Source organism: Phoxinus phoxinus, assembly GCF_949152265.1.
Source record: "Phoxinus phoxinus genome assembly, chromosome: 15".
Classification (NCBI taxonomy): Eukaryota; Metazoa; Chordata; class Actinopteri; order Cypriniformes; family Leuciscidae; genus Phoxinus; species Phoxinus phoxinus.
In genome coordinates, this window is record NC_136890.1 from 19,265,346 (window position 1) to 19,281,193 (window position 15,848).

Genomic DNA, 15,848 nt, shown 5'->3' on the forward strand with positions numbered 1-15,848 from the left:
GACTCATAAGCATAGTGCCTGTTTTACACTTTGTTAAGAAGTGTTCAGAGATTGAGGCCTTTCAGCGGCCTTTCAGCGCTCATGTGCACAGAGAATAGCGTCATCTCGGCCAGTACTTTGAGAATTTGCTGCTGGCTCTTACTGTATGTAGATTGTGGTTAAACATGAGATATAATTAATTTGGGGTACATCAAACGGGCAATCTTTGGTCTTATATATACATGTTCCAGAGCAAATCGATTTTGGTTAAGGGGAAAATTCTGTTTCATAACTTTATATTTAGGCTACTGTATATTTAGCTTAAGTCTTGTATGGCCTACTAAATTGCTTCTTTTGTATGTTTGACTGAACACTTGCTTGTGTTTATTTCCTATTATTAGATGGCTCTGTGGAATACTTGATTCAGATTGGTCAATCGTGCCATCCTGTGGCATGTTACTCCCCGAAAAATTAATGATGAACGACACCTGTGAGACGCACCGGTCTCGTATTTCTCACGGAGGAGCGGAAGCATAAAGGAGGAGCGATGACAGTGGAGATCGAGAGAGGAACAGGCCTGATTTTATGTTGTGTTTTATTTCTGTTTTGTGTGGCCAGCAGTCGTCCACGAGGAGCTGCTGGCTTATACTTTAATTTTTGTAATTGTTTATTTATTTATTAAAGTGTTGAATGTTCGCCGGTTCTCGCCTCCTTCTTCCCATAACAACATACCTCGTTACAGTGTGATATTGCTCATATACATATATACACTATAATGAAACAAAGTAATATAATCACATTCTGTAAATGTTTGGGAAGTTATTGCATTAAACATTTATTACTAAAATTAATATCACAACTTTATCTTATATTAACTTTATTAAAATGTTACAAAAAAAAATGTACGTTTTTTTTGGCAGCAAACACTTAAGATGGGTTTGGTGCACACAGGGATAAAAAAGTACCCCATATGTAAACTGAAATACTCTGCTGTATCTTTCTTTTTCTGCCAGAGGTCCTGGACATCTTGTTCAGATACATGGCATCATGGATTCGATCAAATACCAACAGATAAAAAATCAAAAACTGACAACCTCTGCTAGAAATCTTATAACGGGACATGTTTGGATCTTCCAACAGGACAGTGAAAACAAACATCAAAATCAAAACAAAAATGGGTCACTGAGCACAAAACCAAGCATCTGCAATGGCCGTCCCAGTCCCTGACCTGAAGCCTATGGAAAATGAGTGGGCTGAACTGAAGAGAAGAAGCGCCAACATGGATCTGGGAATCTGGAGGATCTGGAGAGATTCTGTATGGAGGAAAGGTCTCTGATCTCTTGTCAGGTGTTCTCCAAACTCATCAGGCATTATAGGAGAAAACTCAGAGCTGTTATCTTGGCAAAAGGAGGTTGCAAAAAGTATTTAATAAAACAAAGGGGGCAAATAATTGTTCTGGAGTTTTGTGTTTGGGAGAAAAATATTAATTTCATAATGTTTATAGATCTAAAAATAGAGTAATACTATATATTATGCAACTTAATAGCAGTTAAATAGTTTGCAAGCCAATTATAGAATAATTCAATCAATCAATGTGTTGTTTTGTCTCATTAATAATAGGTCAAAATTTCTTTGCAATCTCTACCTGTTACTTAAAGGCACTCAACTAGTCCATTAAATGAGAATGTGTGCCAGAAATTTAAGACATGAGCAGTGATGGTGGACACACGCATGACTTGCACTAATGAATCAATACTACCTTTCATAAGCCCGGGGTCATTATAATTCTCAGAGTGATTCAAATCACTATGAAGGGAACTGCAGGCTTATTTGTATTCTGCTTCTGTGCTGGAGGGGGAAGGAAGGCCAGTCGGCAGTTTGCACAATCAGGTTCCCAGCAGAGTAGAGGCGGTCTGGTCAGGAGAACCTAATTCTCTCTCACACAACGGCTCAGGGGGATCAGGCATGAGAAGTGTCATTACGGTGACAGGATCCAATGGAATGATTTGAAAAGAGTGCGATTGAGGTTGAGAAGGAAATCTGTGAAATAAATGAGAGTTATTATTTCTGCTGTAGCTGTGTATGGAGAGAAAGACAGAGCGGGGGGAAAAAGAGATGGAAGGAGGCAGGCTGCTTAGTGAGAGCAAGAGGCAACCGCTTTAGCCCCCGGGTGATTGGACCTCTCTTTTCAGACAACTGAAAGCTGGGTCTATGCTTTGGACAATCACAGCATGGAAGAGTTAGTGCACACACACACACGCAGACATTCAAGTCAGGATTATGTCAACAGCATGAATAACATTGCTGCTCTAAATGTGCTACAAAATCATTTCAAAAATATCGATGGCACTTTTTGCCATTTCGTGTTTTATTGTATTCGTTATTGCCGATAACTCCATGTGAAGTCTATGAAATCATAATATTGGAAAGAAACTTTCACTTACATTCGACCATTTGTCTTCTTTTCTCTTTGACTTTTTTTCTTCTGTGAAAAACAAAAGAAAATATTCTGAAGAACTATTATTGTCCATTCAATGACGGTCATTGTATGGAAATTTTCATTTTTGGGAGAACTGTCCCTTTAAGCCCTAGTATGTACATTTATTGCCTTGGTCTTAATATATAATATCCTCAAATCTATTTTGAGTTTCTTCATCTGAATTTCCCGATTCAAAAACCAAAATCCAAAAACCAATTAACTTGCTTAACACTGGTGTTTGAGACCATCAAGTGTTGACTCCTCTAACAATAATCTGTGCAATAATCATTTCCATCATACGAGCCAAATTCACACTTACGGCTCAGACGGGCGGCTCTCAGCAGGAGTAGGAAGCCGGCTAGCCCTCCTGCGATGTCCAATAGAGACATTCTGTCAGCTGCTGTTATCCTATTTTCCGAAAGCGCAAAGAAATGTCCGTCCATCATTCATGGGAAACTTTGAAAGTGCCAGTTGCCCCATTGAAGAAGTGCCAAACTTCACATTTGGAAGGCCAAGTTCCTCTGAGATGCCACCAAAACACAGCAGCGGGGTTTTATCCAGCTGTCAGCTGTAGAATGCCATCATATCATCGCTTTATTACAAATGTCAGACTCACTGCTGGAAACACCCCCCATTGATTAGAGGCTGGATAATTGGATTGTGGCTCTACCTCAGAAACACTGGCTGGGGGGCAATTAGAGGGTGAAAACCATGAAATGCAATGTGAGGATGTGCATATAGAAGAACCGGACAAGAGGAACAAGGATAAAAAGTGTGGACACGTACTTCATGAAAGCTCTGGTTAAGAACACTGCATTCGATTATTTCATAGTGAGGAAGCGAGGCGGTGAGTTTACGCACACACTCAGACGTGAGTAAGGGACACCAGGTCCTTGGAAGCAGACTGGTGTATTACCGAAAGCCATCAGAGGCAGACGGTTGGTGATAACTCCACTCCACTGAGGGGTCGGAGGCATTGGAAGCCATCAGATGCAGAAGGTGAGGCAAACTCCTCCCTATTGAAGGGTAGGAGGTCACTAGTAAGCCGAGAGTTGCTACTAGTGTGTCTCACAAACCGAAGTTATCTGGCTCTTCCATTCAGACAGGGGAGCCCCGAATTTAGTGATTCAGTCAGGAATAATATTATAGCCTTTAGTTAAATACGATTGTTATTTTATATTTCATATGCATATGTTGTGATTATTTTATGATTACTTTTCTATGTAAAGCACTTTGAATTACCATTGTGTATGAAATGTGATATATAAATAAACTTGCTTTGCCTAATGTAAATAAATAAATGCTATATCATAATAAAATAATACATTTTATGTTGTGTAGACGGTGTTGAAAATTAGCATGTGTGCTAAAACACTTAAACAAATGCATATGGTTCGTCCAATGCAATTGTATGTCCATGTCAAATAAATAAATAAATAAATAATTTTTATATTATTACAGTATATAAAAGGTAAAAAGCAATACAACTATATATAATGTCTTTGCAGACATGAGTGCAATAATAATTTTTGTTTAATTCACATAGAATTATTGTATTGCATTAGGAGGTGACATTTCTGTCAGTTTCAGTTGTCTGGCATGCAGTAGTAACTTAAGACGCTTGAGGCTTTCTTTGAGAAACCTGCCAAAGCCAGAATCCCTTTCTTGTAGTTTGAGATATTAGTAGTCTTTTCAAACGAAATGCTTTTTTTTTCTTTCTTTCTTTTTGCAAAAGTCATTTGAAATAGCCTAAGGCAAAGTTTAACAGCTGTAACTCCCATAAGTGTTATAGACTTACTTGATGTATGGGGTAAGTGATAAAAAAGGCTAAATAAACTGTTCTTAAATATCAACAAATTAGCAGCAGAGGGTCAGCCTGAAAGTAAGCTTACCTTGCTATATGTCATCAATAATGAAAAGCCTCAATTTAACAGAGATTTAGTGACAAATCCATGAAATTAATAATGGATAGGCTGTACTACTCCGTTAAGGAGCCAATGCAAACAAAAATATTGGAATCCTCTAGAACAAATTTATCTACCTCTGAACATTTTATAATAATAGAAATCACCTTTTCAGGTTGTTAAATTCCAATTTAAATTTCCATTTTTTCCTATTCTCCAAATGTATTTTCAAATGCAAAATGTCTGAAAAGGATGTTATGTTGAGATTAAAGCTACACTGTGTAACTTTTTTTAGTTTATTCTTAGCTAAAAACACTTAGTTCTTTCAAAAATATATGTGCTCATTAATGTATATTTACTTCGTTCAAGTAATAAAGTATTCTCGTGAGTGTATAATATGCCATTGAAAATACATACGGGTGAGGGGTTCGAATGTCGGTCGCCATGTTGCCCCTCCATCTTGAAAGTACATTAGCCAAAGAGGGGCATACCCGTTGATTCAAGCTTCGCCTTTCGCGTCTCCGCAATTCACTGGCACCGGCCCTGTTTTTATTTTTTCCTTTCCCTCTACCTCTACCTCTACCTCTCCCTCGCACCTCCGTCACATCAACTGATCTCTGCTCACGGAGAAAATGATATAGCTTACAATTTAAACTACCGTAAACTTTGCCTTACGCTAGTGATGTCGTACAATATACAGAATAACGATAGCACTGATAAAAGTTACTTTACTAAGATTAGCTTGCATTCGTCTGGGAACCTAATAGCTGATGTTAGCAATGAAATGGTAAAAAAAATAACGAAAACATAAAACTATTATTCATTTTACATAGATGTCATAACCTATATGTTAACTGACAAATTAAATTACTGCAAATTATAATAGTTTTCTAAAGTAACCTCATCACTTGAAGGAATACTCATGGACGAGGTCGAACTGGAAGCCATGTTAATCTTGGACTACATTGGCCACCGTAGGAGTTAAAAAGGAATCGGAATTGAGAGGAACAGAAACTAATATTCACTGGATGGTCATATACCTTTTCACCGCTAGATGGGGGTAAAAATCACACAGTGTAGCTTTGAGCTTCAAATCTTCACTCGTCTTAAAGGGGTCATGACATGGTTTTTTTTATTTTATTATTATGTTCCCTTAGGTGCAATTATAGTATTACTATAGTTTTTTTTACAAAAAACTTTTAAAATGTAGTGATTTATGACCTTTTCCCACCCTGTTTCTCATCCTCTGATTCAAACAGTCTGTTTTGGGGGTGTTTCCCCTTTGAGAGTTCAGTGTTAACGCCCACAGTTATGATTGGCTAACGTCAGTGCCTATGCATCAATTATTAACGCCCCCAGCCAGAACATTTGTGGATTCAGCGTATTTAAAAAGTAGTTTAAAGTTTTAAATACATTACTTACAGTTTGCGTCGTCGAGCCCAGAATAGTCGGAACGGACTTATCTTTGAGCAACAGTTTTCTGGCAAAGCCAGCATCATTTTGGGATTTGTTCTCAAAACAGTCATCCTTCAAATGTATAGAACAAACGCTTAAACTAACACTGCCGTGACTGAGACGTCCGCAAAAAGTAAAGTGCATCCATTTTTCCCTGACGACTGGATCTTTCGCAGCGTATTCAAAGATGTTGTTTGTCCACAGCCAGGAACAGCACATCTGCGTGGCATCGTAATTTCCCTGTACACAGACCCGCTCGGCTCGCTGTCCGTCGACTGAACACTTGTGAGGCGCGACAAAGATACGAAATGAGCGTAGTTGTCTTGCGCTTAAAGCGTAGCTGTCTTGCGCTGGCGGCGGTCTATATGCAAACGCTGGTACGTCACTTCGTACCGTGACGTCACTTCTTACCATGGATCCAGAACGAGCTGTATTTAGAGCTTGATTAAATAAATTATTTGTTTATAATGGGGAGGAAATCTTAAGCTATGAAACTTGCAGGACGTTTTAATGGTACAAAGACCTCTTATATACCAAAAGATCAAGGCAAATTTGGTTTCTCATGTCATGACCCCTTTAATAATCAGTCCCTTTCTCTTGAAAGTAATTTCTATGTATAAACTGACCCTACATTATAGGTGTCATTGTCCCCATTGGACATAAAGAATAATAAAAACCTTCCACAATGCACCACACTTCATTACAGTGTCAAACACTTGTCAAACAGTATATGTGCTATAATAAGTACTGTATCAAGCAGAATATAAAAGAAACACCAGTTATATCACAAAGGACCAGATTGCATTTTGACAGCAATGTCACGATGCCAGGACGCTTCAGTACACCGTTCTGTGAAAACTATTATGTGGGGGTCTTCTAACTGACACATTATAATGTTTTCTGGAAAAGCGTTTTCACAAATCCAGTATCCATAGTGATAGGCTGTTTTAAGCTCGTGGTACTAGCACATACACCACAGTCTTCTGAGGACACTATCTATAAATTATCAGGCAGTGGCAGTGCAGTAAGAGAAAATACACTGTGTGAAATACATATTTCTATGAAAACAAATCTTATGCAATGTTGCTTTTAAGAAAAATAATTTTAAAAAATTGATTAGGGATGCACCGATATGAAAATTGTGGCCGATAACGATAATTCTTTATATTTGAAAGCCGATAACCGATATAATGGGAGATAAATCGAAATAAAAAAATTATATATTTTTTAAGAGACTGATTACAAAAACAATCTTATCTAAACTTATCAAATAAATAATTAAAAATAGCATAAATTATTCTTAAACTGACTAAAGTATTTAAATGGAGAAGGTGTAAATTTAAACGTATTTACACACATCAGACGTTACATTTTTATGTTAAATCCACTATTGTTTTATATTGAATCGTTCTATAGTCTATCCAGTATTTAATCCAATTACATCATAAGTAACTGTAATTAAATTACAGGAAAAATAAGAGTAATACCTTACTTTACTTTGTCAAAGGACATGTAATTTAATTACAGCAATTAATTACTAGTAATGAGTTACACCAGTAATGGGCGACTTCGGCCCTGCAGAGTTTAGCTCTCAACAGCCTGTAGCTTTCTGCTAATCCTGAAGACATTGATTCTCTTGTTCAGGTGTGTTTTATTAGGGTTGGAGCTAAACTCTGCAGGACAGCAGCACTCCAGGACCGAAGCAGCCCATCCTAGAGTTACATCCAACACTGCTGAATCACCCATACTGATCGACTACTAAATGTGGACGTTTCTGTGTCTAGAGTGGTTACAGCCCTGGTTTGTGTGTGTTCTTCAACATTAGAGGATCTGGTGTTCACAATACATATTAGCAGTGGTTTATGGTGAAATAAATAAATAAAAATAAATCTATACTGCATTGAGCACATGGCTTTATTTCTCTGAATCTAAATGTATGTGAAGGGCCTGTCAATTCACCAGACATCCTTCAGTGCTTATGACCTTTCATACAGACACGCTCCCCGGTGAGCCTGATGATGCTTCAAAAAAAGGACAAAACAAGATACATTTATGTAAGATCATACTGTAATTACTGATGCGAGTTCAAAGAGAATCTGTCAATCTTATGTGGCAGGTCAGACAAGCAGCTGTTGGTTAAGAAACACGCTGCACCCAGGAACCTAGACGAACAAAGCACTCCATGCGCACACATTCACACAAATGCAGACATTGCAAGCAAGATACTGAGGATTAGAAGAAAGAAATTTCTCGATCTGCTAGACAGGTTTCTCGAGAAACCTGCGTTCGAGAAATTTCTCGAACGCACAGCCTAGAAACTCAGACAAATGTATAGACAAAACTTGCAATGGGATGGGCTAATATATAGATGATATATTTTTATGTTTAAATCACTCACTTCAGTTGTTTTCTGACAACTAGGGGTGTGTATGAATGATCTACTTTTCCCATCAGTCCTGTTCCCACTCCTAATCACTTGCACAGGTGCAACCACTTCTACTCTCTATTTAAACTGCCTTCTCTCAGTGCTCATTGCGAAGTCTTGTACCAGCTACGGCCTATATCTCTGAGCGTTTACATTCTATTGACGTTCCTGGTTTCCTGTTCTCTGCCTGCTATTCTGGTCTCTGTGTTATCGTCTGCTGCCTGAATAGACTCAAGGTGTTAAATACCGGAATTATCCTTTAAGCAATTCACTTTTTTTTACACATTATACAAGATTCAACACGCGTTTTTAAGTCAGTTTAATATAATTTAAGTTTAAATGACTTAAACATCCAAGTTGATTGTACTTAAAAATTTAAGGCAGTAACTTTTTTTATAGTGTAGAAACATTATATAGACTCAATTTAAAATATATGCCAAAAAGGTTCTATGTATGTAATGTCTTATATGATTGCATAACACTTTATTGTTTAAAATGTTATTTCAATGTTTCTAGCGATAAAGTTTATGAGCGGTTTAATTCATAAAATTTAATTAAAGTTACAAATTAATTAAAACAAAATTAATTAAAACTAATTTCATAAATTGATCCCATGATGGGAATCCTGAAATGCTATATAAAGCACATGACAAAACCCTTCAGGGTTCTATATAGAATCTGTTCTTCTAAGAGTGTAATATTGTAGGCTGCTGCCTGCATTCTCATTGGATGTCACAGCTCATTTGCAAAAACTCTGCACAATATTGCTAACAGTTACTACTCTCACCAGTAACTCAAACATTTCTCAACGGTAACATGCTTGTTGTAGCATGTGTAAATGTTGATCTCCGTTAATGTGAATTCTTGGAATTCTGCATATTTACATTCAATAAAAAAAGAGCTATGGGAAACAGATGCGATGTGAGCTTGATCTACGCATTAGAGAGTCTATCAAATCTGTCAAATCTTGGACTTATTCTACGACAAAAGTTGTTTTTTATCTGTTGGCCTGTTAAAAAGTTCCAAGCTAGAACAGATTGTACATGAGAGACAAGCTTTTCTGGATGCGTTTCATCTAATCACATAGCAGGAAGCTGAGTTTAAGGGGATAAACAGATGTTTAAACAAATGAGGTATACATAACGAGGTCCAGAATCATACATCCATAAGAAGCAGAATCGACTGCGCTCATGCTGAACCATAACACATGTGCACCTGTAATTAGACTCCCTCACTGAGAATCTTCAAACAAACAAAAGAAAGGATGGCAAAGCACACAAACAGAGCAGAGGAGCGCTTTATGTGAGCGAGAAGAACCATCAAAAGCAGAGGGTGTTGTTAGTTAATGCATCTCTCCATTAGATAACAGGGGTCAACTACAACATCTCCCACTCTACCCTTCACCTCGAAGACTCCGAGTGGCTAAAAGGATGGCGGCGCCACTGAATTCATCCACACTCGGATGCGAAGGAGAACAAAAAGCTGAGATGCTTGCCAACTGGCGTAACAGTGTCACAGACAATTAATTGAGAGGAATGAGAGTCAGAAAAATGTCAGCCATGTTTACATTAACATATCTTAACAGAGTTAACAAGGATGAAGCTGCCATGTAATTTTGTTGTTTTTATGTATTATTTTTGTATGCGTTTAAATTAAAGCCACGTATCATTAAATATGAGTTGCTTTGCCTAATAAAAAAAACTTGAATCCAGAATAAAGCTTACAAAATGTAGTAGATAACATCACTCACAATACATGTAAATGTCCTCTTAACAGTAGTTCAGCATTTTAGCTCATACCCCTACATCTAATTCACTTACCACCTGCAGTCCAACTTAACTAGCCTCTATTTATAATGCCATTGTAATCCTTCTCAGTGCAAACATGTCTCAGTCAGTGCTATTTGCCTAGTGCAATTATTGTTGCACAATTACCGCTCATGCTAAGCAGACAGTAAACAGACTTTTATTGAAAAGAGGTATTTGTGCACATTTTCTGTTGATCGTGGCAGCAGTAATTCATCAAAATGATGATCAAATAATGGAGAAGAGCATCATGACTGGACTTGCATGCACGGTGTAGTCGAGCACATTTTAATGATCCTAAAAAAAAAAACCTACAGCACTTAGAAGCGACCTGTAAGGTGGATAATTGCTTAACGCAATTAGTATGAGCGTATGAGCACAATTTTTGTAGCCTTTTGCACTATTATCTATCATTAAGAGAATCTTGCGCGAAAAACAGCACATGCAAATAAACATACCAACATAATCCCTACTTAGTGAATTCTCCCTGTGTAAGGTATCACACATTGTCTGAGTTTACATCTTGTTCTGTTTGTAACAATTCAGATCAATCCAATATTGTGCCATTGTCAAATATAGTGAAGCAGGTCTTCAAAATACCTTGGAACAAATAAGAACAAGCATATAAAACTTTATATAAGGAGAGAGTGAGATACAGCGGAAGATGCCAAAGTTAGATTAAGTGCTAGTTAACTGAACTATGCAATTGTATAGAACACAGTGAACTTGCTGATGCATGAATGGCACCATTCCAAGGGCCGTGTACCTGTCCTCTTTTCTCGCAGAATAACAGAAAATGGCCCTGCTCCAAGAACTAACAGCACTAATTTGAGGAAACCACAGCATCATGGTATTATTAGATCATTCAACTGATCTTAAATCAGATAGTAGAGGCTGAGATAATGCTGACCTCTGAATGCTATGAAAGTGTTGAATCCAGACAATTGCATAACATCAGGCCGAGTGAGCATGTAAAGTGGAGGACTGAGGCAAGAATTTATTCTAATGATAAAAAGAGGCACCTAATTAAGCCATACTTACCCTTTAAGTGAAGGAATTTTAAGTTAAATTCATGAACTGAGGATATGACTACAAATAAAGGTTTCATAGGTTCAGCCAAGCTATTTACATCATAATACGTATATTTTTAACAGCAAGTAAACAAATGCAGGCTATTCATGGTTTTTGTCTTATGCAAACATTATTTGACTCTCTGGAGGTAGTGGCTCAGAGCAGAATGGTGTCCGACTTAATGAACGTCATGAACAATGTCTCCCACCCTCTCCCAGGCATGTTTGCAGAAATGAAGAGTGCATTCAGCAACAGAGAGATCCATCCACGGTGTAAGAGAGGGTGCCACTGAAGGTCATTCCTGCCTACTGCCATAAGACTCTATGATTCTTCCGCTGTGTGCATGAAACATTGACTTGTTTTGACTCCTCTGCCTACAACTGTTTGTTTCAACAAACTGCTTTACATTTTCCGTGTTTACAACATTTAGTACCCTCCAGTTCATGTGTATGATGTATTTCTGTATATGATACACTGTAATGTATCTATCTGCCGATTTATCTAACCTACAGTATCTATCTACCAACCCAGTGATCAATCTAACCTATCTATCTACCCACCAAACCACCGTTCTATCTAACCTAAAGATCTAATACATAACTACCTACTCACCCACTGATCTATCTAACCTACAGTTCATATCTACAGTTTCTACTCACCCACTGATTTATCTAACCTTTCTACCCATCCACCGATTTATCTAATTCTAACTTCTCTAGATACCCACCCACAAACCTATCTACCCACCGACCTATCTAACCTACAGTACATATCTAAAGTACATACTCACCCACTGATTTATCTAATCTATCTATTCATCTACTGATTTATCTAACCTATTTGACACCCACCTCTATTTAACATATTTACCCACCAACCCACCAATCTAACCTACATTACATATGCTCACCCATTTAACCTATCTACCCATCCACTGATTTACCTAACCTATCTAGATTCCACCAATCTATCTAACCTATCTAGATACCAACCCACCAATCCACCTAACCTATCTAGATATTCCAGCCCACCAATCTATCTAACCTATCTAGATATACCAACTCACCAAACTATTTCACCTACTGTATCTAGATACCAACCCACCGATCTATCTAACCCAGGGGTGCCCAATCCTGCTCCTGCCGATCGACTGTCCTGCACAGTTCATCTCCAACCACAACCACATAATCAAACACACCTGCCTTTAATTTTCAAGTGATCCTGAAGACCTTAATTGGTTGTTTCAGGTGTGTTTGACCTTTGTTTGGCACCCCTGATCTAACCTATCTAGATACTAACCCACCAATCTATTTAACCTTTATTGATACCAACCTACCGATCTAACATATCTAGATACCCACCCACTGATCTATATGACCTATCTGCCTACCCACCCACTGATCTATCCATCTACAACACACCATCTAACCTACAGTATATTTCTAACCACCCACTCACAGATCTGTCTGTCTGTCCGTCCATCCATCCATCTACCTACCTACCCATCTATCCATCCATCTATCTATCTATCTATCTATCTATCTATCTATCTATCTATCTATCTACCCATCCATCTATCTATCTATCTATCTATCTATCTATCTATCTGTCTGTCTGTCTGTCTGTCTGTCTGTCTGTCTGTCTGTCTGTCTGTCTGTCTATCTATCTATCTATCTACCCATCCATCTATCTATCTATCTATCTATCTATCTATCTATCTATCCATCTATCTATCTATCTATCTATCTATCTATCTATCTATCTGTCTGTCTGTCTGTCTGTCCATCTATCCACCCACTCTCTTTGTCTTGTTCAATTCTAATTATCATTTGTATTGAATTAAGGATGCATATATTAGATTATCAGGATTTTTGGAATTGCTTTTCAATTCCATAGAGGCTCACATTAAAGGGGATGAGTCCAGAAAGGTGCGTGAGTATGTTCTCAAAACAGATTTAAATAATCAGATGACGTACCTTCCTGCACTGCCTGGAAAGGGTTGTTTGCATCTACAAACTCCACGGACACAGTGATCTTCTCTGTCTCCAGGATCTCATTGTTGAGGTTGAGATCTGCCACCGCCATGCGGAACACCTCATCATCCTTTTTGGCAGACTCATCAAAAATGGCCCCTAAAACAAGATAATAATATTAAGATTGATCATATAGTTGACAACTGGACACAGAAAAAGACACTTGAAAGTAACAGAATCCATATTGCTCCATAATATGTTTTTTTATCTCATTCCTGATCAATACAAACTCTCATGTGAGTGTTATAGTAATATTTGAAGTAATTTGTAATAGTAATGTATCCAGTTGATTAGCAAACACAGCAAATGTGATAATGTAATACAAACCATGTGGTATACGAATATAAAAAAATGTGTTATCAAAATTTTTTGAAACAACAAATAATAAATGACTTTGTGCACACTGTACAAAAAAGTTAGAAAACAGCCTAGCACAGCACAAACATCATCACTATATACAACGTAAAATGAGTTCCAGACAGCAGCGCTGTGCCAAAAAAAATCAATGCTTTATTATTATTACTCTGTCTGGCTTAATTTAGCACCTTACTTTATTAATTTAATAAATTAATCCTAGACAAGGTAAAGAATATATACCAGCTTTTAAGTAAAAAGGTATGTAGACTGCCAATTATTTGAGCTTTAGACAAAGTCTTCAAAAATGTATATAAATAAACGTGCAATGATCTCTCTACATATGTGCACGTCAGGTTTTTATAAGTGCAGGCAGAGTGCAAATGTTTCTCTAAGCAATTTCATTTACACTTGTTGGTCACTACAGATCCAGCTGCAATGGAAAACAGTATTTCAGGGCCTAAAATTGAATCTTGTATATCTATGTACTAGGAAATTGAATCTTGTCGACCTGTATACATGAGAGCTACGTCAAAAAAGTGTCAATCCTCAGCGGTACGTAGGAAGTAGGCTGAAGCAGAGTATTTTCACAGTAGTGGGGACAAATTGGTGCTCTTTCAATGAGTGGCACACAGGAGGAAGTCAATGTGCCCATATCACATTAGAGTCTGTGGTCAGTTGTGAACAGGCCAAGTCAAGACACTACCTTCAGGGCTCTGTGAAAACTGTCAAGACTTTAACAAGACAAAGCTAAAAAAAAAAAAACTACAAAAATACTCACTTTGTCCTCTGAAAATACATCATTATGGGTATTTTATCCGAGGAAAGAATAGAGTTGCCATAGAAACAAAACTCAAGGTGGAAGCTTCTTTAAAGCCGCATATCTCATCCATCGCAATAGAAAATGCTGTAAAGGGGTATTATTCTCAAATCCATGCGCATCTGCCTTGATTTGTTTTGCCACCGTAACTAAAACCATCTAGAATTCAGAATTCTATTAGGTTGAACAGGGAATGACTAAAAAAAATGTGTTTCTTAATCAGTTTTTTTATCTTGTATTATACTACTAAAACATTCCTAAAAGATACATTTGAAAAATTGCATAATATATTACACAAATATATAAATATATAAATATATATATATATATATATATATATATATATATATATATATATATATATATATATATATATATATATATATATATATATATATATATATTACAAGTACCGGTAACAAAATATAGTGAGTTTTATAGAGGGAAAAAACAAACCTTCAATATGCACTTGCTTCACAAGTAATTTTACCCTGTTGTAAGGATGTTTATGTTAAAAAATATCATTAAAGAGAACTTGCATGTCAATAACAAGCACCTTGCTACTGTGTTTCATTATATAAAATAAATAAATAAATAATAATAAAAAAGAGCGAGAGAGACAGCTCGGGAAAAAAAAAAATCAAAATGCTGAAAGGACGCAGATGCTTGTTCAAACTGCGGTAAAGACTTCCTCAAGCACTTAGGTAGTGTGATTGAGAGCAAAACATAATTCCACAATAAAGTACTCAAGAGCCTGTGGCAAGTCCTCATAAGCAACACTGGCCAGATTAATATCCTGCAGCCACTCTCAAGAGGAATAAAGCAACAGGAATCAAATTCTTGCCTGTCTTAATCAGTCCCACTCACCATCCCATGGGGGCTTCTCTTCTTCGGATGAGCGAGAGAGTGTAAGTGTGCACGAGTATTAGAGGGTAGTTGTGATTCCTGATTTACAAGCTGCTGGATTGCGGCTCTAAACAGGCAGAGAGGCTGAAGCTCTTGGGCAATTGAGTTGCGAGGCAAAAGACAAATTTATCAAATAAATCAAAGAGCAAAGAAATAGCACTGAGTCTGGCTCAACTGGACATACCAAGGGCAACTGGATTCAGTCATAGAGTTGTGTGTCACTTTAACAACAACTTGTCACAATAACATAGATGTGTCCAGATGGGTGGTCCAACTTTGATTAGCTCTCTCCCAAGAGATGAGACCTTTGATCAAATCTGATAAACCCTCTTGGATTGGAAGCAGCGTAAAGAAATGACAGCTAATCAATTGATATTTACTCAGCTTTGGCTATCCGAAACAAAAATATAAGAACACAATTCAATTACCCAATAAATAGAAGTTCGCTGTCCCTGGTGCAACTTGGTGAACCAGCTTTGGTTTGATAACATTATTATTGTAGCTAATTAATACCAGCTAACCTCAAATTGATTGTCTACAAATAGCGATTTATTTTACCTGGTGTGATAAAATCAGCTTATTGTAATTTCTAACATTAACAATGTTGCTAACTGTCA

At 37.2% G+C, this 15,848-nt stretch overlaps 1 protein-coding gene across 5 annotated transcripts in view; it reads right to left on the reverse strand.

Annotated features, from left to right (window-relative positions):
• grid2 (glutamate receptor, ionotropic, delta 2) overlaps positions 1–15,848 on the reverse strand; it is a 394,784-nt gene that overhangs the window by 328,162 nt on the left and 50,774 nt on the right. For 4 of the 5 annotated variants that reach the window (XM_079637090.1, XM_079637092.1, XM_079637091.1 and 1 more), the window contains exon 2: positions 13,095–13,250. In XM_079637090.1, the coding sequence (XP_079493216.1) occupies positions 13,095–13,250 (156 nt within the window). Of the gene's footprint in view, positions 1–13,094; positions 13,251–15,848 lie in introns of those variants that run through there. The other variant, XM_079637094.1, reaches the window with a different exon arrangement.